This window comes from Syngnathus leptorhynchus, chromosome 4 (assembly GCF_054491065.1).
Source record: "Syngnathus leptorhynchus isolate UIUO chromosome 4, UIUO_Slep, whole genome shotgun sequence".
Lineage (NCBI taxonomy): Eukaryota > Metazoa > Chordata > Actinopteri > Syngnathiformes > Syngnathidae > Syngnathus > Syngnathus leptorhynchus.
Window position 1 is genome coordinate 9,093,937 of NC_141198.1, and position 24,854 is coordinate 9,118,790.

The 24,854-nt window shown below is 40.3% G+C and overlaps 2 protein-coding genes across 2 annotated transcripts; one reads left to right on the forward strand and one right to left on the reverse strand.

Moving 5' to 3' along the window:
• Positions 1–85: 85 nt before the first annotated feature.
• Positions 86–16,112, forward strand: trpm6 (transient receptor potential cation channel, subfamily M, member 6). Its single transcript, XM_085908958.1, has 43 exons — positions 86–95; positions 958–962; positions 1,711–1,790; positions 2,072–2,110; positions 2,333–2,519; positions 2,703–2,916; positions 3,325–3,449; positions 3,535–3,706; positions 3,941–4,115; positions 4,215–4,338; positions 4,423–4,495; positions 4,621–4,721; positions 5,062–5,202; positions 6,036–6,077; positions 6,161–6,295; positions 6,370–6,495; positions 6,858–7,129; positions 7,375–7,603; positions 7,733–7,882; positions 7,951–8,106; positions 8,260–8,388; positions 8,470–8,721; positions 8,810–8,984; positions 9,061–9,175; positions 9,266–9,462; positions 9,588–9,720; positions 10,057–10,298; positions 10,380–10,474; positions 10,541–10,858; positions 10,967–11,213; positions 11,444–11,538; positions 11,669–11,771; positions 11,965–12,008; positions 12,080–12,144; positions 12,229–12,254; positions 12,381–12,428; positions 12,557–12,622; positions 12,742–13,040; positions 13,219–13,301; positions 13,368–13,573; positions 14,017–14,068; positions 14,188–14,294; positions 14,924–16,112. The coding sequence occupies exons 1-43, from the start codon at positions 86–88 to the stop codon at positions 15,013–15,015; spliced, it is 5,745 nt and encodes a 1,914-aa protein (XP_085765084.1). The 3' UTR covers positions 15,016–16,112.
• Positions 15,202–22,944, reverse strand: rorb (RAR-related orphan receptor B). Its single transcript, XM_085909901.1, has 10 exons — positions 22,911–22,944; positions 22,334–22,419; positions 22,085–22,226; positions 21,532–21,963; positions 21,255–21,376; positions 20,894–21,026; positions 20,693–20,800; positions 20,419–20,529; positions 19,998–20,110; positions 15,202–19,501 (listed from the first exon to the last, which is right to left on the reverse strand). The coding sequence occupies exons 1-10, from the start codon at positions 22,927–22,929 to the stop codon at positions 19,337–19,339; spliced, it is 1,431 nt and encodes a 476-aa protein (XP_085766027.1). The 5' UTR covers positions 22,930–22,944; the 3' UTR covers positions 15,202–19,336.
• Positions 22,945–24,854: the final 1,910 nt, after the last annotated feature.

The window sequence follows — 24,854 nt, forward strand, 5'->3', positions numbered from 1 at the left end:
AATTGTCAAATCTGTTTTGCTTGATAATATCGGAAGACTTTGGTCGCTGAAATATATTGATTAATTAGAGTGTGGAGAAAACGCAATGACCAATGGTAAGTTCACATGGGTAACCATGCCACATTTGCTAAAAAATAATTATGCTGCTCCTCACATCTAAACATACTTGGAAATAAGTGTGTCTCCTAAAACGTTTCATTAGGCTACTATGGTGTACACTATCAGTACACTGTAGTAATGTTGTCACGATACCAGAATTTTGACATCAATACTATACATACTGCATAAAGTACCTTGATGCAATACCGTTACCGTGTTATCAGTGTTATTAGTTATTAAAATGCTATTAGTATTCAATGTGTGAAATGGTAACGGTATGAATATATATATATATGGTATGAATATATATATATATATATTCTATGTATATGAACGAGAAAAAAAGAAAGTTGCGCTTTATTTATGGTGAATATATTTGTCAAGTTATGCCTCCTATTATGGCTTATGTAGCCCTTATTTTTCCATAATGACACATCATCACATTTCAGCACAGTCGTGTACCATGTCCAGGTACTAACGACTGCATTAAAGATAATTAAAAGAATAAATCTTATTTGATTGAGGGTGATTCGTTGACTGGACACAGATGCAGCGTGGATTGATTGAAATCACAGAAGCTGCACTTATTGTGTAAAACAACATCGAGAGCATTTTTAGATATTGAAGCGAGTTTTGTGGGAAATCAAAACTATGGAGGAAAAGAGGTAGGGTGCTAAGTGCGTCAAGGCGGAGACCGCGACCGTCTCAAGTCTACTGTCAAAGACTCGGTCATTACCCTTTGGACTTACAGTATCATTTCTGATAACAGTGCCACTTTTGTCGGTTACCAATGAGAAAAAGCGTACTTAAGACTTTCGAACATTAATAATCACGTCTGAAACTACCTCATTCCTCCAGCTATGGTGAGTTGCTGAGTAGTTATATTGTAACAAGTTTAATATGTTTCTATTACATTGCAATTTATGAGGGAGTTGACGTGCGTGATGAAACTATTTAAGCGACAGTGCTTAAAGTCCTAATAACTACTATCTGCATGTATTCTTAATTAAATCAAACTTGAGAGTCTCCTAGTATTTGTTTACGCAAACTTTCGTGTTGGTGACAAACGAATTGTTATTATGCAGAACTGAGATGCTCAAACGCGCAAGTCATGAGGACACCTTTGATATCCCTGTAATTTTTTCTTTTCTTTTTCCAAATTCCTTTTTAGCACCAAGATCAGCTTTCCTAATTTGTTACATTTACCGTTCAGTCAGAACAAAACACATAGCAAAATTGGCATTGTGTCTTAAGGAGGTAGGGCGTCGACTGCAAACGTACACAAATCACAGGAAAAAGATGTGACGTGTATTTCCTTCCCTCAATACATCACGTCGGGCCTTTTTTTTTCTTTTTTTCTTATTAAATGTTGCTTGAATTGCTGGACTCGGGAGACGAAGAGACCTTGAGAAAGAAGAAGCGGTATGAATAAAATACTGCTTTGAACCACAGAGTCAAATTGGGCACCTAAATTGGGAACCTTAAAAGAGATCTGATATCCTGGCAGAAATAATGCAATTTAGGTCTCCTCTGACTGTTCTCTGCTTCACTGTTTAAAATTCTATTAATTGGGCTTAAAACCCCAAATATGTTTTTTTCCTCATCTTCCAGTCACATAAATCCTGGATTGAGGAAACCTTCTCCAAGAGAGAATGTGTGAAGTTTATTCCCTCCTGTCGAGATCTACACAGGTATAATTGTATTTCCTTTAGTATCAAGGAATTATTTTCCTCACCTAGCCAACATTCACAGTGACCTTACAATAGAAGAAGTGGGTTTTAAATTCCCAATTTTCTGCAAATGTAAAACCTTGTGCAACCGATGTGGCTGTCATTTTATTTTTCCAGAAAGCACAAAGGACAAACCCAAATACTGATTAGAAAATAAAAATATTGGATTTGCCACATATAATCTACAGAAATAGGAACCACGTCATCTACATTCTAAAAATCTAATTTCTTACCTTTTCCAGATGCATTCCAGTATGTCAAGTATGTCAAAACCTGATCAGGTACGATTTAAGAATTACGTGTATGTAATTACAATGTCTTGCAGCAACTCACTATTCGGGAACTCTCAATTCCAGCATTAATTAAACCCTTAAAGTCACTTTTTCAACACTTTTTTTCCCTTAATTTATTCTTTCGAATGTCAAATTCTTTGATATGTTACAAACGTCTTATGCTTAACTCCACCATCACTTGTGCTACTATTTAATAAAAATATTGTTTAGGTGTTGTTGTGGTCGTCTTATGGTCGAGCACTCCTGGCAAGAGGCACCTCCCCCGACATTCTTTACCGATCCTGAACAAGATGTATCAGAGGACTGGTCTTTGGAGCTACACACCAGAGCCAGTCCCACCAATGCCTATGGGACCATCGCATTTCAGGACAGTGCAGCACGTGTGTGTCGGGCCAAGGTTAGTGATTACATGATGCAGTTTGTTGGTCCTGGACCCACAAGGGTCCCCCATTAAAGTTCAAAGTGTGGCAGCATATGCCACACTTCTGCCTGGACCAGAGTGAACAGAGAGGTTTGAACTTTCATCACAGATTAGATCTCTCTGTCTGTCAGTCTAATTTTCATATGTTTCTCTTAATAGTTTGTACGTGTGGCCGTGGACTCAAAGCCAGAGGCACTCCTCCAATTGATGCTGAGGGAATGGCAGATGGATAGACCCAAGCTCCTACTAACTGTTCATGGAGGATCTGAGAACTTCAGCCTTCCTCCCAAAGTCAAGCAAGCCTTCACTAAAGGCCTGATCACTGCAGCTCGCAGCACCGGAGCTTGGATACTTACTGATGGCATTAATACTGGTAAGTGTTTCTTCTTCTTATTATTTTTTTGACAGTATGATCCATATTCCAAATGAATGTTTTCATGGCAACGTCATGGTCATTTAAAAAGCAGAATAACTCATGGTTTATGTAACCAAGAGTCATTCTGCTTTTGTTGATGTTTTTTTTACACCTGAGAGTACAACAAAATCACTTTTATTATCTTTCATCATCTTTTAACCAGGTTTTCATTTCACAAATTATTTTAAATGCTTTGTGTAAAAATGTACATTTCCACAGTTTTAATGTATTTTACAGAAATGTATTACTGTAAGAACCCTGTATAGAATATGCATTGTTTCTATGTGACTCGGTTAAATTCCATAATAAGTAAATTTTGAATGGTATGTTTGCTTTGCCATCTGTTTTTCTTGCCATCTTGTATAGGTGTGTCCAAGTATGTGGGTGAGGCAGTGAAAAGCTTTGGTGGCCACAACCTGAGGAAGAGGAACACAATTGGGCTCACATCTTGGGGAGTCATAGATAACAACACAGACCTTATAGGAAGAGATGTGTGTATTCAAATTAGGTTCTTTGTTCATGTCATTCTAACGATATACCGTATAATGCGCACATCTTTGTCCCCTCCTCTTTAAGGTCTTCAGGCCTTACCAGCCACTGGGAAACCCTTTAAGCAAGAGGGCCTACCTCAATAGTTTCCACTCCCACTTTCTTCTGGTGGATGACGGAACGTTAGGAAAATTCGGTTGCCAAGAAGGCCTCAGGAAGAAGCTGGAGAAACACATTCAACTGCTGAAGATCCACACTCGTGAGTTCTCAGGACTTTGGTTTAAATCAAGGCTCTGTCCTTCCTGTGTGGAGTTTGCGTGTTCTCCCCGTGGCTGTGTGGAATTTCTCTGTGTACTTTGTCCTCCTACCCCATTCCAAAAACGTACAGTGCATTTGTCGCTGATGTAAACTAGCTGTTCCTTTTCAGAAATGCATGCCAACATCAACATTCAGCACTTTGCGGCAACAGCGTTTTCCTATCTGCACCCCATAGGATTGAATCAAAGAGTGCCAATGGCGTGTGTGGTCGTAGAAGGAGGCCCGGCCATTGTGTCCACAGTGCTTGACTACGTGAGCAGTAACCCACCTGTACCAGTCTTTGTCTTTGAGGGATCTGGAAGGGCTGCGGACCTGCTTGCCTTTTTACATAAGCACACTGATACCGACAGGTATGTACTCTTCTTCTACTCTACCTCGTGGGACATCTAGTTGCAGTCCTTGAGATGGATCAAAAGGATTGAAATAAAATAACGTTCATATTGTTTCAGGCAGTTAGCTGCAGACATTAGAGAGGGCTTCCTTGTAAGAATTGGGGAGGTTTTTGGAGTTGATAGGAAGGAAGCATCTCACCTTTGCAGTCTCCTTCTGGAATGTATGGATCACAGACAATCTGTAAGTGAAAGAACAAGTCCACTTGATTTGGTATGATCAGTCACATATTCGAAATGCTTGCTTCTATTTCACTGTGTGTTTCAGATAACCATCTTTGATTCAGAGTCAGAAGACCAGATGGCCCCAGATGCTGCTATTTTGAACACTATTCTCAAGGGTACTCACTTTCAATTGTTTGTAACTGGCATCTGGTGTACCTTGGAAGAAGTAGTGAAATAGCTACTGGAAAATATCTGTCCAAATGAAGAGTTTAAATTTCTTCTATTCATCTGTTATGCACAGGTACAAAGGCCAGCGCTGCAGAGCAGCTGAGTATGACTCTGGCCTGGGACAGGGCTGACATTGCACAGAAAAATGTTCTGGTTTATGGACAACATTGGCAGGTAAAATTAAGCCAACAGTTCAAAAATCCAGCTTTTGAATGACAGTGCATTTTGCATTTTAGCTTCATCTTCACCCGGGAATCAAGTATCTTAACTTTCTGCGAGTAATGTTTTTTTTATGCATTGATTCAATCCTATTGAAAAATAGCTCCTGACTTGTAATTAAATTTAATTTAATAACATTTTCAATTTGATAACATTTTCAATATGATTACCGTCTCTTGAATTTAATAATTGAATTAAATTAAATTTCATTGTGAATGTGTGACAGATTGTCACTTCTAATCATTCATGGCAATGAAGATTTAACCCATTCATTTCTGCTGTTGTGAAATCATAGGTGGGTTCATTGGAACAGGCCATGCTGGATGCTTTGATGATGGATCGTGTCAGTTTTGTCAAACTCCTGATTGACAACGGAATGACTATGAGTCATTTCCTCACCGTGGATCGCCTGGAGGAACTTTATAACATGGTTATTGTAAAATATTAACTCGTCTACAAGTAGGCCTATTTGTTGTTCTCAATCACAACAGAATACTTTCTTCCCCTTGTTTTCCTTTTTACTCTTTCCTTTGAATGTGGTCTACCCTTGCTGCACGCACAGAGGAAATCCACTTTATTTCTTTGTCTCTTTTGAAGCACAAATTGTAAACAGTGGTTGTGATTGAAATCACAACAACAGCAAACCCAGGCCCAAGAGATTCTTTGTGCTTTTTGGTCATTTACATTCATTTCAATTGTTTAGAATGCCGTTAAGACCGTAGGACTCTTTATCGTGTATACACTTGATTCTCCTCCCCTTCATCTTTTGTGTGTTAAAGTGTTTACTTATTTATAATTCTAGTATAATAAGTCCCCCAAAGAAACAAACTACAGCCAGCGCCACTGCTGAATATACAATATTTAGACTTCTTTATCTGGCTGCTACATCATTAAAAAGTAACCATCATAATTAGGGGTTTGCATCTCTCCAACAAAGACAATTTAATGCGAATCTCACCAAACAAAGAGCAATACAATTTAAGGATGGTTCAGTTTTAAAGTTGAATATTTCGATTCGGTTCGATTCAGGGTTAATTCGATTTTATACGTGATACAAGCTCACTTTTATGATTGTGATACATATCTCAAAATATTTACAAGCGGAACAATTCAGTTTGATGCGTTGCACTCGCACTTTTTAAATCAAAACCGATTTTCCGATTGAAATTGGTTTCATTTCACCCCTCATTAGAATTTTGTTCTCCTCCTATATAGTGAACTATATATTGTTTGTTATTAATAATAATCATGTAAATGTTTGCTTTCCAGCCAGACCAATTTCTTCACCACCTTGTTGAGGATGTGAAACAGGTAACTGTTAAAGTAATAATATTTTTTTGGAGGCATTATATGTACAGTATGATGTTAACTTATCTGCGTACGTGTGTGTGCAGACCTCGCTACCTCTTGGTTATCGTCTGTCTATCATTGACATGGGCTTGGTCATAGAATACCTCATAGGAGGTGCATACCGCAGCACCTATACACGCAAACACTTCAGAACTGCCTACAACAGATTGCAGAACAAGGTGAACAAAATTGGTTATTTACTCTTTGATTCTTCATTCTAGTTCCGTTCTCCTGCTTAGTTTTGTGTGTACAGGAAAGTAGACGCGTCAGTACCGCATCCTTGTCTGAACAAAAAATGGGAATAAGATCAAAATCTCAATGGAGTGGAAGTCCACAAGACCCCCATTTCTTTAGAACTGCTCAGCCTTACAAACGCAAGGTGGGTGGGTGATTAATCCTTTCAGTAGGAAATGTCAAATCATCTGGAAGTAATGCAACAACTGTTTCAGAGCTGGAGAAGAGAAATGCTCTTATTTCACAAAATACTGCAATTTGCAGGATTGATGTGATCCTAGAATAATTGACGAATGAAGAGATTGACAGTTTGTAGTCTCATTTAGTAATTATGATTATGTCATAATCATTTGAAGTAGCCTGCACACAATGTAACTTGCACAGTACTTTTTATCACATCAAATGACATGTTCTTTGGGAATGAATATTCCCAGAATTTTTTCTCCGTTGTCATTTTGAATTTGCTATTCTATTCTGATAGAAATTACGTCTTTCATTTTAATCCAGGACCAGATAGTGCTACGTGGTACCAGTGAGAAGGCTGTATGGAATCCTGGTCTTTGTGAAGCGCCACTGGTTTTTTCTTTCAACTTTAATGACGTCTTTGTGTGGGCCGTGCTTCAGCAGCGCCAGCAGATGGCGCTGTTCCTATGGCAGCATGGGGAAGAGGCGCTTGCTCGAGCCGCTGTGGCCTGCAAGCTTTACCGCTCCATGGCCTTTAAGGCACGGCAAAGCAGCATGGATGACCACATTGCAGAACGATTCAAAGCTTATTCACTGTGAGTGAGAAGGAGGGTATTGAGTCAAACACTTATGATTCATAACAATGTTGTCCTGTGATGTTTGCTCACCCATGTTTCTTATTTCCTGATACATTTCTAAGATCATTTATTAACATGGGAATCGTCCCCCCCCCCCCTATTGCTTTTATTTCTAGTCGTAGTGCTGCTGGTTTTGTGTGTTTTTTTTTTTTTGGTCATATAAAATAATAGTGATCGTATTTTTATTCCGTGATGTGTCCTAGTGAGTTTGGGCAGCTGGCGGTGAATGTCTTGGACTGTGCATTTCGTCAGAATGAGAAGATGGCCATGAAGCTGCTCACGTCTGAGATGGAGGCATGGAGCCACTTTACCTGCCTGCAAATAGCAGTTTCTTCATGTCACAGACCTTTTGTTTCACACTCTTGTACGCAAACCCTCCTCACTGATCTCTGGACTGGTCCACTCAACATGAGAAAAAACTCATATTTAAAGGTAATGTGAGCAGAGTCATGTTTGTGACCTTGGGAAATCTCTTAGTCTATTTTGATGTATAGAAGATTAAAACTTGTTGAGACTTGTCATGCTTATGCATATGTTTTAGACTTGGTTGCTGTTTTTCAGATCATTTTGAGCCTTCTTCTGCCTCCTGCCATTCTGCTGTTGGAATTCAAAAGTAAAGCTGAGATGTGTCATGTTCCCCAGTCTCATGAGGCAATTACTTTTGGACGTGACACTCTTAAGTCAGGAGAAACACATGATGAAACTCGCATGGTACGTGCTGACAACATCATACTCGGAAGGCCTCAATTTCCATCCAATTTTGAAATTCCCTTTTTCAGGCCAAGAAGGATGCAGAGCATGGACTGCCATCCCAGGACCAACGTCTTGGTTCTCGGTGGGAGGGTCTTTTCCCAATCCTTTTGCATACGGTGTCCTGGATGACAAGACTCTATGAATTCTACACAGCTCCTGTTGTTAAGTTCTGGTTCCATACAGTAGGTGACACGCATGCTGCCAGGAATAAGTACATTTTAGCATTAATTTGTTTATTTTCTAAGACACTCAAGCACTCTTAATCATTTGGAATGGAAATGCCTTGTATAGCTTTTTTACTGGTTTTTTTTTTTTTTTAATCTCTTCAACCATAGATATCATACTTAGCCTTCCTGATGTTATTCTCCTACACCATCTTAGTGAAGATGGACGATCAACCAGGTGTTCAAGAGTGGTTGGTCATTTTATATATCTTGACTACAGCAGTGGAGAAAACCAGAGAGGTGAGAACACCAGGTATAAAATGATCAAATGTGCTACTTTGATTATTAATAGTTGTCACTTACGTGTAACCCCCTTATCAGGTGTTAATGTCGGAACCGAGAAAGCTGAGTCAGAAACTGAAGATTTGGTTCTCAGAGTACTGGAACATATCTGACTTCCTTGCCATCGTACTCTTCCTGTTTGCTTTGGTGATGCGTTGGCACGCTGACCCATACCGGACAGTTGGACGGTTGGCCTACTGTCTGGACATTATATTTTGGTTTGTGAGGGTGATGGATCTACTGGCGGTCAATCAACATGCTGGTCCCTACCTCACAATGATCACCAAAATGGTATGTATGAGGGTAATGTACATTTATTTCAAAAGTACAATATTTTGTTCATCACTATTTGTCTGTTTCTTTCTCTCTGTCCATCCAGACCTCCAACATGTTCTTCATTGTGGTGATGATGGCAATTGTACTGCTGAGTTTTGGAGTATCCAGGAAGGCTATCCTGTCACCAGATGAGGACCCGTCATGGAGTTTAGCTCGTGACGTTGTGTTCCAGCCTTACTGGATGATCTATGGAGAGGTCTACGCATCAGAGATAGATCGTTAGTGGTTCAGTTTGTGTGTGTGTGTTAGGGGTGGATCAGGGGATGGTTTTAATGTGTGTGTTTGTGTTAACAGCTTGTGATGATGGTCACCCGTGTGCTCCTGCTTCCTTTCTCACGGCATTCCTTCAAGCTGTCTATATGTTTTTTCAGTACATAATCATGGTCAACATTCTCATTGCATTTTTTAAGTGAGTGCCTCAGCAAAAAATATGTCCAACATAAAAGTTTGAGTATCGAGAGATACGTTTTAACCTTTCGAATGTCTTTTTTGTTGTCAGCAACATCTACTTTGATATGGCATCAACATCCAATAAGTTGTGGAAGTACAACCGCTATCGCTACATAATGACCTATCAGGACAGACCGTGGCTGCCTCCTCCCCTAATTTTCCTCAGTCACGTGACTTTTGGTTTGCGAGCCATTTACAAGCGACTTAATGGAAATGCCGAGGGAGATGAAAGAAGCTCTGGACTTAGTGAGTTTGTCTACATCTAATTTTCATTCATTTTTTTTAAAAATATAGATACATTTCTTATTATAGAGTATGAAGTGTGTAGTAGGTACTACAGTGTCTTTTCTGTTTGAACATGCTTTTGCCAGAGCTCTATTTAGCCCATGATGACCGCAAGAAGCTCCATGAATTTGAGGAGAAATGTGTACAGGCCTACCTCTATGAGAAGAATCAAGATCTTCACAGCAGTCAGATGAACAGAATCAGAGTCACAGCAGACAGGTTGTATTGCTACTCTGAATTGTTTTGACTCACGAAAATCATTGCTTGTGCCATAGTTGATTTTGACAATTTGTACCGTATTCTATGTTGCTTTAGTGCCCATGTGTGAAACTTGAGGCCCACGAAAGCTTGTCACAAATTTCAAGATAATGTATTCCTTTCTGTGCTACAACAGGGACTTCAGTTATTTTTTTAAATGTAGTTTCAAAACTAGCCATTTAAGGTACATTTATTATAATAATTATAATACAACATTTTTTTTTTTGCAATTGAGAAAAACATTGATGTACTGCTATAGCGCAAGAGACTTATTTTGACAAGTATGTGTTCAAATAGAGCTGAAGAGATGTGCACAATGGTGGGGGAAGTCTCAGAGAAGGTCAACATCATTCAGGACAATCTCACGAAACTGGACTCTCAGCTGGGTCAACTTCAGGACCTATCAGCACTGGCTGTGGACACACTGACCCTGCTCTCTGCCTCTGACAATCTACATCAAGAGGAGGCTCGCCTGACTCAGTCCCAACTAATCCAAACATCCCAACACGTCCTTCCTCACAGCTGGACTTTGCACAGAGGTGGCTCGGAGTATGATGTGTCAAATATGAGACGATTGATGTGCAAGTCTTGTAAAAGTACTTCTTTCTCGTTGATCAAAGGCTACATTCTTAGACATGCGCCACAGGAGTCCCATCTGGGAATCAGAGGGAGTAGGGGAGAAGGGGAAGGACAAATGGAAGAGGGAGAAAAAGAGGTATCTTGTCATCTTTCTGCAACTCTCAACTCTGCAACTGATTTTCTTTTTTCTTATGAATTACAGTTGCTTGATGCTCACCATCCTCCTGAGTTGTGTGTGGGTGTCTCTCCAAGTGCATCCCTCTCTACAGTTTTGCACCTTTATGGAGTTGGAAACCATCTGAGTGGTTTCACTGATCAGGCACCTGATGAGTCACGTGGAACATCTCCCTGTGGGTCTCCTCTTTCTTTCAAGATTGCTGACAGAGGACTGGAGTCACCACATTGTAAGCTGTGGAGCTGTGATCTACACCCGTACCCAAATCATGAGGAAATTGACATGGAAGAGGAGGAAGATCAAGGAAGTGAAGATGAAGATGAACAGATAGTGGATGAGTCCAGAGTGCGTGATCATCTTTCCAATTTATAAGTTTTGAGACCTGGTACTAGCAATGTTCTTTCTGACCCTGGAAAAGTCACGAAAGATTTTGAAAATTGTATCTTCCGTCAGGATGACACCCAACTGCATTCTGTGAGCAGACCTTTTGTAAAGTCTCCAAGGTCGGGCTGTCTGTCAAGAGACCACCCCTATGGCTACTGCAGATCCTTGTCATCCAGTGTGGAGAATATGACTTTCTTTGGAAAATCCCAAATTCCACGGGGGGGATCGTTTCCTTTTCTTAACAAAGTACTGAACAAGCAAGGCGGTAAAAGAAATTTCAGAGATGACACATCGTTACAGTGGAGCAGGAGCAGAGGTACTATTGTCATTTAAAATGTTTGAACTAATATTCCAAGACATTTGACTGTAAGATGTCACACGTCTCATTTAACATTTTAGTCTGCACATTTTTTCCTGTGTTTCTGGACCAGCATTTCACAAAATACTTGAGAGAACATTGAAATCCCAATTCAGTGCATTTTATTAATTACTTGGAATCCTTTTGGAATAATTTGCTGTGAGTGTCTCTAATAATTTGTTCTGCAGAGTGGTCCAAATCATCTGACTTCCCCCAAGCCTTGAACAGAAGAAAAACCCCAAATAGAAAGATTGTTAAAATACAAGAAAGCACCCCAGCCAACGTAAGTTTTTTTTTTTTTGTAATAGTGTAATATTCCAATATTGTAATATTTAATTATTGACTACAGTATTATTGGTATGTCTTTTCCTAATACATGCACTTAAAACGATTCTCTTTTTTTTTTTCAATAGGGAACCATGCATATATTTTTGTCTGATGCTGGCTGGAAAAGAAGGCAAAAATTGAAAGGAGAACCTGCATGCTGGTCAGCTTCGACTAGTCTCAGTCACCTTAGTAAGCACCGATTGGGTTTTTTAAATGAATCAATTGAGTGTATACTTAATTTGAGCTCTCAGCCAGCAAGTGTTTGCCACAGTGTAGAATATAAACTGGTTAAGAGAGAGTATCAAAATGCAATTTTATTCAATAATTAACTTGTCGAATATTATTGTTTAAAATGTTTTTTGTTGTTACATTTTTTTCAAAGATTTTGAACCCTTGGATTTGCAGAAGCAAGTGTGTTCTCACCAGGTACCGTAAATCTGACCAAACGTATCAGTCGACATTATTTGATACTTTTGGGGAATATATATATTATTCAGGATGCTTTGAGCCCCACTCATTCAGCATGGAGCAGCTGGACAAAATCAATGAGTCGCAGATCTTCGTAAGTCTGACTGCCCTTTTTTGGCTGACCGCAGTATATATGGATCATTAAATCAACAAACCTAAATCTGTATGCCTACTCTAGACTGCAGAGTGCTGTTGCTGTGGAAGGTAATTGTAAAATACGTTTTTTATATGTATTATATTATATTATATATTTTATGTTATATATATCATCTATAGTATGTGTGTAAAATAGTTGTACAGCATGAGATTACTGTCCTGATATTGTTTCAGGTAGTTCCTCATTCCAGTCCACGGATTTGTTGTATTCACATTATTCAGGTATTAATTAAATGAATTTACTATAATATACAATATTGTATGTATCCTGTGTTCTACACCCATGATACAGCTATTGTTAGTAAAGTTTTGTCCTGATTAAATTTGTATGTTTTTGTGTATGTGAACAGCCATGGAAAGGAACAATCTGATGCGACTGGCTCACACAATCCCATTTACTCCTGTTTCCATTCTGGGTACCCATTTTGATGCCATCCACATCAAATCATTTGTGGCTTTTAATTTTAGATGATCAAACAGATCAATTATGATACATTATGCTCATATTTATTCCCTCCACTCCAATTTCTTGTAGGTGGTGAAGAGGTGAGCATTTACTCCCTGGAGGAAGTTCACTCACAAGCTGACCCTGAATCCAGCACAGCCTCATCATGGTCCTCACGGGGCCTGTCTGCAATTCTTCAGCACCTCCCGAGTGAAGAGGGATCACTGGATGGGGGTCTGCGGCAGGGCTGCAGGGTGCTATGCACGTGGGCCGAACAGGATGTGCTTATTCCTGGGATGGTGTATGTGGTCAAAGCCTTCAGACCAGAAGTGGTGTCTGCATGGCAGAAGTACTTTTACGGTAGCACAGCGCTGCAGCTTTGTTTGAGAGTGAGTTCATAATATCTGAAAGGTACAAAATAATTTAGACTACCAATTGGAGGCAAATTGTGCCCTTTACATTCCTCTCTGCTTTGTTGACCGTGACAGGAATACTACTTTCAGCTAGTAATCACCGACGATTGTCCATTGCCATTTTTAACGTGAAATTCTGTGTCTGTATTTAAAGGAGATTCAGCAGCAGAGGGCAGCACACAGGATGATGCAAGTGTTTAACCAGATCAAACCTCCTAACATTAAACATTCACCAAAGTATGTGTAGCAGTGAGATTTTACTTGCACTTTTACACACCATTAATTCTGTATTAATGTCGCCAGATTTCTGGATGTATCATTGGTCCTTTGGCATACAAATGGCCAGTGGCTGACTATCGAAAGAAACATGTCCGGGAACTTCCAAAAGTACAACAACAACACAGGAGAGGAGATCACCCCTTCCTGTTCACTGGAAGAGCTACTCCTCGCCTTCTCACACTGGACCTATGAGTACTCATGCAGAGAAATGCTGGTGCTTGATGTTCAAGGTGGGTGGCTCTCACTAACCTATAAGACTTATAGGTATGTCTTATAGTATTTGGCACATATATGTAATATAACAATAGTTGAATGCACTATAACTTTCACAACTTGCTGTTGTCTAACAAGAGACTAAATACATTTAAAGTAAACTTTAACCCAGTTCAATTCAAGTATTCCGAGTCTAAGATGCCGCTGAACAATTGAACAAAAGTATCTTGCCGTCAGGAGGCTTCTAACACGTTGTTCTCAGAGGAAAGTAGCCACTGAGCTTTAAATGTCACCATTAGTTTGGGGCAAAGATACAGGGAGACTGGAGGGGGTACAGAAAGTCATGGTGATGTTTACCAGGTGGACATGTGGATTCAAAATTGAAGAGAAGGTCCAATTAAGTTCATTTGAAAAGGTAATAGTCACACCCCTAACTTTTTGTGTATATTTCATACGACAGGAGTCGGTGAGGAGCTGACAGATCCAACAGTCGTTATGGCAGATATGCACGGGTATTACAACAACTTGAACTTAGTTTAGCTCAAGTTCTGTGGAGGTTGTCTCACGCAAGTTTGACTTCAAATAACAATTGTCATCTTTGCTGCTGTCTCTGTTCCTTGCACAGTAGCAGCATGGGCGAGATGCTATTTGGCCCGGACAATCTTGGAGAATCTGCCATCAAGGCTTTTCTGCAAAAGCACTCGTGCGGTGCTTGCTGCCACACATTGGGCCTCTCAGGTTAGAGCTTTTGGATTTAAAATCAGAGAAGGAGCTCGAGTTGCATGTATTAATGCACTGTCACCTCAATGTTGTCACTCAGGAGGCCAAAGTTGGCTCTGAGATAAATCCCCAACAACTTCAAATGAAGACAACACATATCAACAGCCAGCTAATTAAGCCGCGAGCGTTCGTTTATTTCTATAACAACTGTGGTGTTCGAGGCGGGGTGGCTGGGGGTGGCTTCTGCTTTGTGCGTTTGCGCTGCATCGCCTTTGATTACGTATTAATCATGTCTTTGTGCTGGCAATGTGCTGCTGAGACATTAGCTTTGATTAGCTATTAATTAATGTCTCTGGGTAGACACGAGACCAGCATCTAGAGGATAACTTGCTCGGAAAGGAACTCTGCTCAAAAACAAACAAGTGCAGCAAACAAACATACAGTCACAGTTGTTTTGATATTTCAAAGGTACGTTGTGTTTCCTCTTCCTCCTCTTATGTCCTCTCCAAGATTTCTATAACAAATCAAACCAAATTATTCATGATGGAAGCACGGACTTCCTCTAAGCCCTGTCAGTATTCTCTTTCTTGTGCTAATGACGATGATATTGAAGCGACATGTGGCTTATTGATGTATCTCTTGTTCAGCTTTAAGGAGGCATCTGGACACATGCAAGAACAGCGGTGAGGCAGAACCTACGCCAGGGGAAACAGAACAAGAGGATGAGGGAGAAAAATAACGTCTAAGCTAAAAGCCTCATGTTACTTTTATCCCTTGAAGCAGGGGGGGGGGAAAATGACGTGCTGATATTGCAACTCTGGTCAAATATTGGCAGGTTTGTGCGTTAGCCATTACACACAGCGTTTATACAAGCGCTCAAGTAAGCAATAATGTGCATGTGTACGAAAGAAAAACGAGGCAAGAATTTCACCCATAAAATTTATTGTATTTTTTTTTCTTCCCACAACAAAATGTCTACAAAAGCGATAAAATATAGAATTTAACAAAATCACTTCAGACCTTCACATTATATATATACACATATCAAAGGAGGACTCAGTAAAGGGCCCTGCATAGCTCTGAACTTCAACCCATTCTAATCCGTAACGTGGGTGTCTACGACACAATTAAATGCAAATTTATACATGCATTCACGCATACGCATAATATCATTCTGATGTGAAAAAGAAACTGTTTATACAGAGGCGCTCATGGATTGATAGTCAGAGCTCAGAGTCCTGCAGAGTCCTAGATGACTAAATGAAGAAAGCATCAAATGTAAAAACTTGTTTGCCAGTGTATTCAAATGCACATTTTTCCTTGAGTTGACTCTTTTTATGATTGGTTTCTCAAGTGAACTCATCTACGGCTCACTTCCAATCATTCCTCTTCTCACTAGCTATGGCACTTTGAAAACAAAAGGAAAAGATTTCCTTTTGTATGTCGATTTTTTTTTTTTAAATGTTGTTTTCTTAGTCCTGTGTAAAAGAGATTCTGTAAGGCCAAATACCTTTTTTACAGGTATTGTTTACAGATTGCTACATTTGATTTGATTTGCTCTTGCTTGCACGCAGACATTCTAAAAAATAAATTAACAATTTTCAACACTATTTGAACTGCACGCATGTGTAATGCATCGAGAAAGTTTCAAAAGCATCGGTAGACAAAACATTGTCTCAGTCTCACTGTATCTCCCTCCGTCTCTCTCACGCACACACACTCGGGTTCTTTTTAAGAAAGGTGAGGACGGTTTCATGGGTGTAGTTAGTGTCTTGGACAAAGTGTAGGAAATGTAATTTAAAAAAACGAGTGTATTCAAATGTCCGTGCATTTTGTCAGAGCCATCATGTGATGAGTTTTATTGTGCGCTTTCAAATGTACTGTTTTTGTCTGTCTGTGTTGATGGAGTGCTAAAGGCGTATTGAGTTCAGTCCCTCACACTGAACAAACAGACTCCATAACATTCAGAAAAGTTTGCCTCCGACCCACAGCATGCGTGTAAGAGTCTCTGATCCGGTTCAATAAGGCCAGTACAGAATGGGCCGTTCACTGACTGGTGATAGCAACTCACACATTCAAAGGTTCCAGAAAAAAAACCAAGAAAAAAAACAAGTCACCCAGTTGAACAGTATTTCTTAAATTCCTTGTGTATAAATAATAATATTTTATTTCAAAGTCCTTCATATTGTTGGAAAATCACTTAGAGCTGACTTCATTCTGGATCCCGTTTTAAACCCACCCTGCCGTTTATCCCTCCCAGAAGGGTGACAAAACACCAATATGCCCAAAATGTTTCATTGCAATGAAACGTCATGCAAATAGAACAGAACAACAATAGGCTAATAGTAATAGAGAATAGTAGACATAATAAGAACAATAATAACAGTAAATAGTAATAAAATAAAAAAAGAATCTTACAATGCAAACATGGCAGTAGTAAATGCCTCCAGTTCTTATTGCTACAGTGTCTTACTTACAGTGTTATGTTACCACTCGTTTTTGCCAGCACATCCTCTCACAACCCCATCCCACCTCTCTGATTCACAGTCTAACAAGGGAAAATAAAAAAAAACATCTCACACAAAAACTTCAGAGTTGGATTTCACTGTCCAGCGTTGTGATGTTGCATGATTCACAGTTTGCCAGTGAACTTCCCACATGGTCCCCATAAGCAGCAAAATAAGCAGTAAACATAAGTGTACGCAAGTGATGACAAAAGCACGCTGATATGGAGCAATTTGAGCTCTCCTTGTGCTAAACGTCACCGTGCTTATCATAAAATCTGGACATAAGATTAGGACAGTGAATTCATGCCCTGTGCACACGCACGCACGCACGCACGCACACACTAATCAAAGCCTTGTCTGGGCAGATTCCATTGCTAGCATATGCTGCTTTTAATCGCAAAAAGTATTCCTATTCTCATTAAAAACTTTTGTTCTCATAAATTTGCAAAAATATTCAACCCTCTTCTAATGCAAAGTCAGCAAAGACTTGCTCCCTGAGAGATGCTATGTAGTGCATCAAGCCTTAATGAGCAAGTGATTGTCTTACAGAGTCACTGGCCACGGGTTGTGGAGTGGGGTGGGGTGGGGTGAGAGGTTGAATCAACTAAATCCATATTTATTGAATTCATTTAACAAGTCACAATGTCCATGCATACAGCAAGCATTACATTTGGCCACTGTGTAAAAAGCAACAATATTGAAATTTCAGCAAATGTCCATTCTAACACAATTGAAAGACTTGTTCAAGAATTAATAATAATGCTTTCCTAAATTGGTGCCAATACGAAGAATTAATTTAGGTGAAGCCTTGTCATTCTTCACCAAAAATAGTGCATACGGGAGCATCTAGTGGCTAAAAGCAGGACTGCACAGACCTTTCAAACCGACTCTGTACTTTTCATGCAAGTGTCCTTGCCTTGGAAAATTCTGTGTGCATTTGTTACTCAGTGGCCAAATTGAAGTGAAACCAATATTAAGGCAGAACAATTCAAAACAAAACGTCCATTTGTAAGTGCTAATAAATATGTAACTCCTGACAAAAAGCAAAGCTGATTGATTGTCTATCACGTTTTTCTGTGTACGTTTTCATTTACGGAGTGATCATTGGTATTTAGGATGATTTCTCTTCACACCTGGCAACCAGTGCTTTGCGTATATTCTAACCACAGCCCATATTGTGTCTTGCTAAAACACTTAAAAACAGCCTGTGATGGAATTTAGTACCTTCTAATATAGTGCATTTTAGTAGAAATTGCTACCCTGTTCCAAGCAAAACAAAAGGAAATCTTAAAGATAAAATAAAAAAAATAAAAAAGAAGAAGGCAGGATAAAAGTTATTGCTCACTGGGTTCCTTCATATTCACAGCCCGGAGTGGCCCAGGATGTCCAGGGACTCGATTGTGCAAATAGTGATGGGAGGGATGAGGAGATACAGCAGTAATTCAGGTCTTTGAAGATTAGAACGTTACCTTAAATTAAGATGAAGTTTCATTTCTCATCTTGCTCTCCAGTGGTAAAAAATTCCCACCACCCTGAAGTCAGGGCCCTGTCATACAAGGAATACTATATGGGGCACGGTTATGGGAATTGTCTTGATTTTGAAATGGCATTTTTATATTGGTTGTTTCTCCGTGATTGTTAAAAAGCAATCCAGCTTTTTGGATTCAGTTATTGCAGCAACAATATAGAATATTACCGTATCCATCTTGAAAAGTAGCTATTATTATTTTTTTTGTTAATCCATCATATGTTCTTCTTTACATCTCTACATGTTTGCATCAGAAGGATGCTGTTCCTTCTCTACGTATGAACAAAATTCAGACAAGGCTTCTATATAGAAAAAAATCGACTCCCAGTTTTACCCAGTATTCCTTTACAAGTCTTAACTTTACAAATTCTGTACACGAGAAAGTATCAGTTAAAATTAAAACACTTAGACAAGGAATAATCAGCCACGGTGGACTGTTGTATATTTAAATTAGGACTAACTTATTTTAACAGAAGTAATACTGGAATCTGCTCTGTACTAGGAGAATATCTACAATAGCTTTTCTAGTTCCTCAGTTCCCTCCCCCATTCAGCCTTTTAAAACAATTTCTTCATTTCGGAGAAAGAAATCGAAACAAAAAGGTATTTCTTTTTCAAATGTAAAATAAATTGGATGTACCGATATTTTAAGACCAACAGTATAAATTGTTCTTAGAATTATTATTATTATTATTCTTTTTTTGAAGTCTGTACATTTCTGGTCAGAAGACAAGAAGTAACCCCTGCTCAGGTTGTGGCTTGGGGCATGTTTCATTTCTATATACATTCTTCAGACTGTATCGGTGAACAGGATGGGACAAGTGCTGGACATTCCTAGTACGTATTGTTGGCGCTAAGTGTTAAGTTTCTGTCGGATGACCACTCACCTCCCCAGTCTCGAATGAAACAAGAGGAGCTGTGAACTTGGTAGATATTACCGACGTCGTCTTGTCAGACATAGCTGTCCTTGTATTCTTTTGTTCCTCCACTCAAATTGTTTGTTGCAATGGCGCAATAGGCAGTCAGTCACTTGGGCATGGACATGGCAGAGTTCGGGTCTGGATTGAACAGTTCTTTATAGAGTGGCGGGAAGAGAACGTTGACTGTTTCTGGATGAAGCTGCTGGAAAGCTTGAAGCTCCTCCGTGTGGAGCGTACACAGAGCAGACAGTGTCGGGATACGACTGATCAGCTGACGGGGAAGAGGAGAAAAGAAAAATGGTTAGATCAATGCATCGGATAGGAAGCGCACTCAAAGTGACTGAGATCACACTGGTTGTTCAAATCCCATTTGACATAAAGGCAAGCATGCGGCACATTGACCTTTGCCTTCGTTAAACATGACAACCACTAAAGTACACAAATGCACATTCTGCGCTTAAGAAAAATGTTGAATTCTCCATCAAATGGGAAAAATGAATGCATTGATGAAAATGATTTCATCATGTACTTTTTCTATTGCTACATTCAGATTTGAATAGGAAATCTGAAACAAAATACAACTGGAAAAAAAAAAAGTTCAATTGTACCTGTATTTGTCACGTAATGATAACATTAACAGGTTTTCAGGCGTTTTCACTTCCCATACATTAAAAAAAGTTACGTTTTTTTTTTTTTTTTAAAAACAATACATATTAACGGAGTAAAAAGGAAAACAATTTGCAGATATGACGGGTTGGTTGTCTTACCTTAGCCAATGCATCTTCGTCCATGTGGTTCTTCTGCATAATGTGCTGCAGAGAAAAGTAGATCTTCTCCTGGAGTTTCTGAACTTTGCGGGGCTCCATTAACCATGGCCGATCTGAAAAGAGATTTGTTCATTTTTCATGCGCAACACGATTCCATCGTTGTTTCCAGAGTAACCAGAAAGGTGCATATTAAGGGCACAAATACATTTCAAAAGCCACAGAGGGTCTGTAATGCCAATTTATACCACGTGAAATTGTACATCTGTAGAATCTGATAATTATTACATCTTACTGCATGTCTGTTGGAAGTCATTCAGACACTGTATATTCATTCTTGTGAACGATTTGCACGGCCATGACAATTTGTTGAAATTTGAATGTGCTACTTTCATTCGAATACAATCAGTGGTTGTTCACTGACCTGTGGAAATGAGGACAGCTGCCGAGAAGAGAGCGATCTCCTCCTCCGTCAGCTGCAGTGAGCACAAACTCTTGGCAAAGTCAAACACTGCGCTCACTAAGTCGTCACAACCTTGAAAGCGAGCACAGAAGGAGAGAAATAAAGTCATTCCTCTTACTGTAGTCCTTCATGCTCAGAGGAATTTGACTATTTTACGGGACATTTTTTCTTCAATTAGCCCTGACTGTCATTCATACCCGACAAAAATGTACTGCTAATCTAATCTATGTCTTACCCAGAGCTTTGAACATCTGCATGCCTCCATACTTCCCCTCAAAAAGCACGGTGTTGTTGAGTGGGTTGAAGGCCCTGCACATCCTCACCAGGACGACCTCTAAACAACCTGAGCCAGATGGACAACAGAGCTAACGTTGGAGCCTGAAATTCTTCTTGGTGCATACAAGGGGGGTAAGAGACCAAACAGAAGTGGACTCACCTGATTTCAGCAGGAGGATCTGGTCATTTTGACACAGCTCCATAAACCCTGAGATGCGCTTGGCAAACTCTACCACGTACTGGATGGCATGTGTGATCTGAATGGCACACTGCTGCCACAACACGTCCCGAGGCTAAACCGGACCACATGAAAGTTGGCAATGTTATTTCTATCTTGTAATTGCATTTGATCTATACTAAGCATGAATTCATGTTCATGAAGAATATGAATTCAGTGACATCTCAAATCCGAGTACAATGCATGACTAGGAGGGGAGCGAGTGGGAAAACTCCACAGGAAACCTGAAATCTAAATTGTTCACATCAAACAAGGGGGAATAGTGTCATAAAAGGAAACTCACCTTGCTCTGGTACATTTTGACTTCCTCATAGGAGTGTGTTTGCCAGGCCAACTGTTGCAGTTCCTCTGAGGTGTACTGACACGTCTCCAGATGAGACTTGATGATATTCTGAGCAATGCGGTCTGGGAGAGAGGAGGTAAGTCAATTCAGTATGTGCTTAACTAACGCATGTATACATTTGACACAGAGGTGTCTGTTTCTGTGTGTATTTATTATTGTGCTTCGATACAATCTAAGAGTGATGAGAGCATTGGTGAATTTGTCACTTGATCTTTACCTAGTTCTCCCATGCTGACATTGTTGTGTCCCAGTTGACTATCCTGGTAGCCAGCATAGCTGAACAGGTTGGGCACTGGCGTCAAGTCGTAGACTGGCTCCTGTTTGATGTGCTTCATGCCCGACATGTCCAAACCTGACTGGTCTGGAGACGGCTGGGTGGAATCCATCCCGTAGTAGCCCCCTGGAAGTCCAGCGCCATTGGCGTGGCCACCCTTGGGCAGGTCAATGACGTGACCATTGGCATAAGTGCCCCCAATCTCATGGTTGAGGGTTGACAGTCCATTGGTTAGGCTGGATGAGTAAACCCGTGCCAAAGCTTCCGCTTCCCCCGTCTGCTGTTGCCGCTGCTCCTGTAGTCGGGCCTGATGCTTTTGGACCTCTGCATACAGACTGTCACGTTGTTTCTTTGACATGCGTCCAAACTTCACCGCTAACAAAGAAGAGGGGCAGAGAGATGCCAGATGCGGGATTAGAATACCAATCGTGGGATTTACCTTCGTGCATCTCCCGTACGAGATACTCTGGTAAATTGTAGACCAAAAGGGCCTCACCATCTCTGGACATTCCTAGGGCTAGACACTTTTGAAGGCGGCAGTGTTGGCATCGGTTGCGGTTTGTTCTGTCGATGAGGCAGTTCCTCTGGCGGGGGCAGGAGTAGGATGCGTTGTTCTGCTGACTCCTTCGGAAGAATCCCTGTTTGCACGTCAACGCAATGCATTAATACTGACTCGGGGTATTTGAACAAAACATACCAACTCCTTTTGTGATGTTGTGTTGTCTTCCACTTTGTGAAATCTTACCTTGCAACCCTCACATGTGATGACTCCGTAGTGGATGCCTGATGATTTGTCTCCGCAAATTTTGCACGGTATTACTTCGATTTGAGCTGCGAGCAGAGAAAGGTGCAAAGAGAAACATGTTCAAATGTGAGGGTGAAGTCAAGCACAGTGAGAGGACTTAGTCAACTACAATTGGCTGTAAAGCCCCGAAGAGTTATAAAAAGACCTTCACAAGGGCAGTGTGACCTTGTGTACGTCTTTGCAAGAGTTTCTCTAATGACTGCAAGATCTTGGAGTGTATGCTTGCTCCCAAGTACACACTCAAACACCTTGGTGACAAGGCAGCATTAATTGTGGGTCTCTTCTTTTGTGCTCCACTTGAAGGAAACACCCCTGCGGGTTCGTAATGTCACGCGTAATGGAAAAAAAAAAGATATTGCATCACTACCTGTCACTTTGCACTCACTCGATCAAAATGTTCACCCACGTTTGACATTTTCAGTCTTTCTTTTACATTCCACGCACTGACTTATTTCATTTTTTTTCCGTTTAAAGTCTAAATTTACGGTATTTGTTTCCCTTTTAAAATATTACTCACTGTGTATAGGCAGCTCCATGTGCAGCCAAAACCAAAGGCACAGTATAAAAACAACAGAAGCTGTTTCACTGTAACACACAAGCGCACCTGTTGCAAGTGTAGTCCATAGTCAATGGAAAGCAAAAAGCTGCAGCTCCTCCTAAGTGATGCGCACATGTATGCAGTGATAGGCAGGTCTGTCTGCTGAGATGGCACACTCTCTAAAGAGATTACACAGCCTATCTAATCCTAAATTATTTCCCAACAAGATGGTGGTAGTGCGGAACACTCTTTTAAAATATCCATCCATTTACCAGTAAGCTCCATGTATTGTTCGGCAAGTTACGTTATTTTTTTTCAAGAAATTAATCTGGTCCGAAATGATCGTGCTGCTTTTCCACCCGTGTGCCATTTGCTTGGGCTCCCACAAAAATAAGCTAAACCTGAGTACATTATATATATTATAGTATGAGTATAGTAAAATATTATTTCGCAGACAGTGTTGATGTGACCTTACTGTACGATTTTAACTGTATGTTGTTAAGATGTATCAAATAAAAAAAGTGACTCAATGCGTCATACGTATATTTATCCAGAACCTATATTTAAATAGTACGTTACATTTTATATCCGCTCACAAATAAAATGATTGTGTGTGGGAACGAGTGTTCAGTGTGTATAATTGGATAATCCCACATGCGGATCAATGGAGACACTTCTGTCTAATACGACTGAGTAGTTATGGACGGGTACTGCTGCACCCCGAGTGGTCTTTCTACTCCAACTCCTAGTATGCAGATGAGTAATTCCACAACGTGGTGCACAACAATAGTTTTCAGTTTTGTGTCCACTGGGAAACCAAATGTCATTTTTCTCCAAACAATCCAAGTGCTTTTTAGGACAAGAGGCAAAAAAATGAATCATTTTGTCGCTTTGGACTTGTTAGTCTTTTGGTGAAGCAATGATGGAGGGCTGCACACTTTTTTTTTTTTTTGAAATGCAATCTAGTACCACTCATGCTGTGAGTTGTGTTGCAGCTCAAGACCTGACCCATTTCCACCCATTCCTGCCCAACTGGCTTTAAAATGGGTCAGAGCAGACGACGCACAGTTGACACATGCATGGCCAGTAAGGCACTTTGAAATGTCTCAGTTGTGTCTGGGACCATCCAGACTTGTTAGTAAGAACATTCATGTCTGGTGTTTTCAATTCTCTTACCTGATCTTATGATTCAGTTGATTTTGCTTGCTGTGACGTGGATCCATGTACTGTGCATTTACATTGATTTCCTACAAAGGTTTGTGTCTCTATGAGCATGTGTTGACACTTCTGCTCCAATGATGACAATATATCTATCTATATTCACCGCATGTCTTCTGGGAGATTGTACTCCTTTTTTGTACTCGTACATATGCCCAAAGGAGCACAAGCGTGTGGGCATGAGCATTGTTTCAGTGAGCGTTTGTGTTCCAGTGACTTTTTCCACAAATAAAGAAGACAGGAACAGTGAAGTACGTGTATGGCACGTGTGCGTGTTTGCAAATGTGTGTGTGGGTGTGCGTATTGTGGACCATGTGATGTGCTCATTGCCAGCGGGGACTGTCAGGTAGGATATGGGGATACGGTCATGACAGCATCGCTGTTGCCAGGGTGACCACCCACTCGCTGCACTCGTCTGGCTGTCGCAGCAATGATGTGCTAAGCTGTCACACTCTTAAAGGAAGTGATGTCACCGAGTGTCCCGTTTGCACCCCACCTCCCCTTCCCGTCTCGTTCTATCACGGCTGCTGAGGATTTAGGAATTGCTAAAGCAAAGGACTCCCACTTCTTCCTTTTAGTAGACAATCCTTGCTTTTTTATACCTCGGCTGCACGGATGGATTAAAGCAGAATTAAGATTTATGTGTGCTCAAACTGTGGTTTGTATTGATTTGAAAAGTTAGACTGATCTTTACACGAACTTGGT